At 41.6% G+C, this 3514-nt stretch overlaps 1 protein-coding gene across 1 annotated transcript; it reads left to right on the top strand.

Moving 5' to 3' along the window:
* Positions 1 to 362: 362 nt before the first annotated feature.
* LOC109219945 lies at positions 363 to 2714 on the top strand. The gene is made up of 4 exons (XM_019384412.1): positions 363 to 1711; positions 1766 to 2019; positions 2100 to 2272; positions 2337 to 2714. The coding sequence occupies exons 1-4, from the start codon at positions 363 to 365 to the stop codon at positions 2712 to 2714; spliced, it is 2154 nt and encodes a 717-aa protein (XP_019239957.1).
* Positions 2715 to 3514: the final 800 nt, after the last annotated feature.

Here is a 3514-nt window from a genome sequence, read left to right as displayed (position 1 = left end):
TCATCGGAAGCGATCATAGCCATAATTAATTTGAAAAAAAAGCAAAAAAAAAATATATAAAAATATAAAATGAGAGAAAATTAAAAAAAAAAAAGAAAAGAGGAAAGAAAAGAGAGTGTTAAACTCATGAGGAAATGAACCAAAAAGCCGGGATGAAGCATGAAGCCTTCCAAACTGATTTTAGAAATGAAAATGGCATTAGGTGCATGACATACAATGTGTGATTAATATCTTGAAAATGACTAACTCTAACACGTTGGTTGTTTGTCATTAATAAAGATAAAAGTTAAACAGAGGTGGTTAGTTTGTGGTTTAAACTGGAGACTCACCCGTACAACACGAGATCAAAAGGAAAAAGTAGAATGGCAAACAACAGTGAGAACGAGTCTGATAATGATGATGTCCATGGACAATTGGTCGAACAAGGTTCGGGATTGGTTGAAGAAGTAAGAGTGTTGAAGCAACAACTTGCAGAGATGTACCAAGCCTGGGTGAATGGACAGGCACCGCCCTCACTACCCATAGGGCCTTCGGATAATCTTCATAATATGCCAGTTGCAAATCAAGTGCCCATGTCCATAACAAGCAACCCATTGTACCAATCTGGTTTCAGTCCAAGCAATAATCTTCCCGCGATACCCAGTACCTCCATTCCACGTCCTCTAGCTGCACCCTTCAGAAATGATCCACCTACTGTACCCATTGTCCCTACTTTCACTGTTTCTCAACCGGCTCTTGCTCAAAAGCTCAACAATGATCCACAACTCAATGATCACGATGCCCAACATTACTCTCCAGAGCTGGCTTTCAAGGTTCCAAATTCATACAAGCATACTCCTCAAAATTTGTTCCCAATCGAGATCGAAAAGCCCGACAAGAATACGGAACAAGAGGAAATGACTAGAAAAATAAAGAGCTTGGAACAAACCATGAGAAACATACAGGGCTTGGGAGACCACAAGAGTGTTTCGTTCAATGATTTATGCATGTTCCCCCATGTTCATTTGCCACCCGATTTCAAGACCCCCAAGTTTGACAAGTATGATGGTCACGGTGATCCTGTGGCCCATTTGAAGAGGTATTGTAACCAATTGAGGGGAGCAGGAGGCAAAAAAGAATTACTGATGGCTTATTTTGGAGAAAGTTTGACAGGAATTGTTTTAGAGTGGTTCATTGATCAAGACGTCTCTCACTGGCACGTTTGGAACGACATGGCTCAAGATTTTTTCCAACAATTTCAGTACAATATTGATATAGTGCCAGACCGCTCCTCTCTTGTCAACATAAAGAAGAAACCAACAGAGAGCTTCAGAGAATATGCGATCAAGTGGAGAGAGCAGACTGCTAGGGTCAAACCACCAATGAAAGAGGCAGAAATGATTGACTACTTTCTCCAAGCTCGGGATCCTAAGTACCTCCATTACATGTTGGCCGCCATTGGTAAACCCTTCGCTGAGGCGATTAAGATTGGTGAAATAGTTGAGAATGGCATGAAGTCGGGCAAAATTGTGAGTCGGGCAGCCCTTAAGGAAACCACACAAGCAATTCAAGACGGGTCAGGCAGTTTCGGAAATCGAAAAAAGAAGAAGGAAGGATCCATGATGGCATCTGGATTCGGGGGAGTTCAAAGAGAAATAGTTTCTTCTTATGTGCAATTCCAACAAGGACAATCCGATTCTCCTCAACATTATTATCCGCCTCAGGGTCCCCAGTACTCAGTTCCTTCGCAACAATACACAGTGTTTAATGCTTAAGCTTATGCTAGGCCTCCCAATCGCCAACAATGGCGGGCACCGATTCCACAAGGCTCCCGTCAACTCCGGCCAAATTTTCAGGCGCCATATAATCCTCATCCCAGACAGGAATATGTGAGAAAACAGGAGCCAAAGAAAGAGTTCACCCCAATTGGAGAATCGTATACAAGCCTATTTCGAAAGTTGATGCAGTTGAAGTTGATTGAACCTATCATGCCGCGTTATGTGAATCAAAATTCAAAAGGTTTTGACTCAAATGCAAGATGTGAGTATCACTCTAAAACCCAAGGTCATAGTACCGAAAATTGTTGGACATTAAAGAAAGCCATTGATAATTTATTGAAGCAAAGGCAATTGTGGTGACAAACAATGAAGATACTCCTAATATCACAAACAATCCGCTCCCAGCTTATGATAACACACATTTTATTGGGATGATTTGTGATGATCGGGATTATAAGCAGTCTGGCAAGACAGAGATAGTTGTTGGAACCATAGGGAAAGAGCCAAAAGTGATAGTAAGCCCGCCGCAATTGGCACCATTGATTGTGAAAGGTGCGAGTTCTAGTTCAAACTTGGCAGGTTCTGAAAAATACGGTTCTCTATGTCCCTGGAAGCACAAAAAAGGTTGAGGTTCAATTGGGCGGGCCAAAACTTTACATCCCTGGGGGAATTCAAAAGATTGTTCCAAATAATGGTTTGAGAAATATAACAGAGCCAGTTGTGATCCGACCTGTTGCACAACTCCCAGTGTCAAACACAAAAGCTATTCCTTGGAATTATAACAAGACTGTCATGACGTACAAAGGAAAAGAAATAGTGGAAGAAACAGATGAAATGGGGGGCTTGACCCGCTCTGGAAGGTGCTACTCACCAGAGGAATTAAGAAAAGCTAAGCAAGCCAGGGAAAGTCACTTTCCAGTGAAAGAGCCCGTTTCAAAAAAAGAAGGAATTCCTTAAGAAGATCAAAATGCAAGACTACTCAATCATTGACCAACTAAGGAAAACCCCTGCTCAGATATCTTTGTTATCTCTGCTTTTGCACTCGAAAGAGCATCGCCGCGTGTTGATCAAAACTTTGAGCGAGGCATATGTCTCAGAAAAGACAACGGTGAATCAGCTAGAAAAAATGGCTGAAAGATTCTTTGAGGTGAACAAAATCTCTTTCAGCGATGATGATTTGCCTGAGGAAGGGGCTGGGCACAATAAAGCTTTGCATCTTATGGTCAAATATGAAGGGCATTACGTAAAAGGAGTCATGATTGACGAAGGCTCAAGTGTAGATGTATGCCCTCTTTCTATTCTACAACAACTAAACATTGACACTAACAGAATTCGAACTAGTAGTGTCAGCGTCAGAGCTTTTGGTAGTTCAAGAAGAGACACTATTAGGGAAATCAAACTCACCATGACAATTGGCCCGGTTTATTTTAACATTGTCTTTCAAGTGTTGGATATGAAAACTTCCTATAATTTTCTTCTAGGAAGGTCGTGGATCCATATGGCCAGAGCTATACCATCCACCCTACATCAAATGGTCAAATTCGAGTATGACAGACAAGAAATTGTCGTTCATGGGGAGGACGACTCATCCGTCTATAATGACCCGTCCATTCCATGTATCGAGGCCAAGGAAGGATGTGAATCCCTCATATATCAAACATTTGAGGTGATTGAGGTAGACCAAGTGGAAGAAGGAAAACCAATTCTGCATCCCCATCTTTCATCCACATCTATAATGGTAGCTTCACTGATGTTGA

The sequence above is a fragment of the Nicotiana attenuata genome, unplaced genomic scaffold (genome assembly GCF_001879085.1).
Source record: "Nicotiana attenuata strain UT unplaced genomic scaffold, NIATTr2, whole genome shotgun sequence".
NCBI lineage: Eukaryota > Viridiplantae > Streptophyta > Magnoliopsida > Solanales > Solanaceae > Nicotiana > Nicotiana attenuata.
Note: the sequence above shows the minus strand (reverse complement) of the source record. Positions and strands in the feature narration are given on the sequence as shown.

Bases quoted from the DNA above. Each gene is read 5' to 3' on its own strand.
- LOC109219945 (XM_019384412.1), top strand. From the start codon at position 363: ATGGCAAACAACAGTGAGAACGAGTCTGATAATGATGATGTCCATGGA. The intron at 1,712-1,765 runs GTACTCAGTTCC...AGCTTATGCTAG, and splicing joins TATCCGCCTCAGGGTCCCCA to GCCTCCCAATCGCCAACAAT. The intron at 2,020-2,099 runs GTGAGTATCACT...AATTTATTGAAG, and splicing joins TTTTGACTCAAATGCAAGAT to CAAAGGCAATTGTGGTGACA.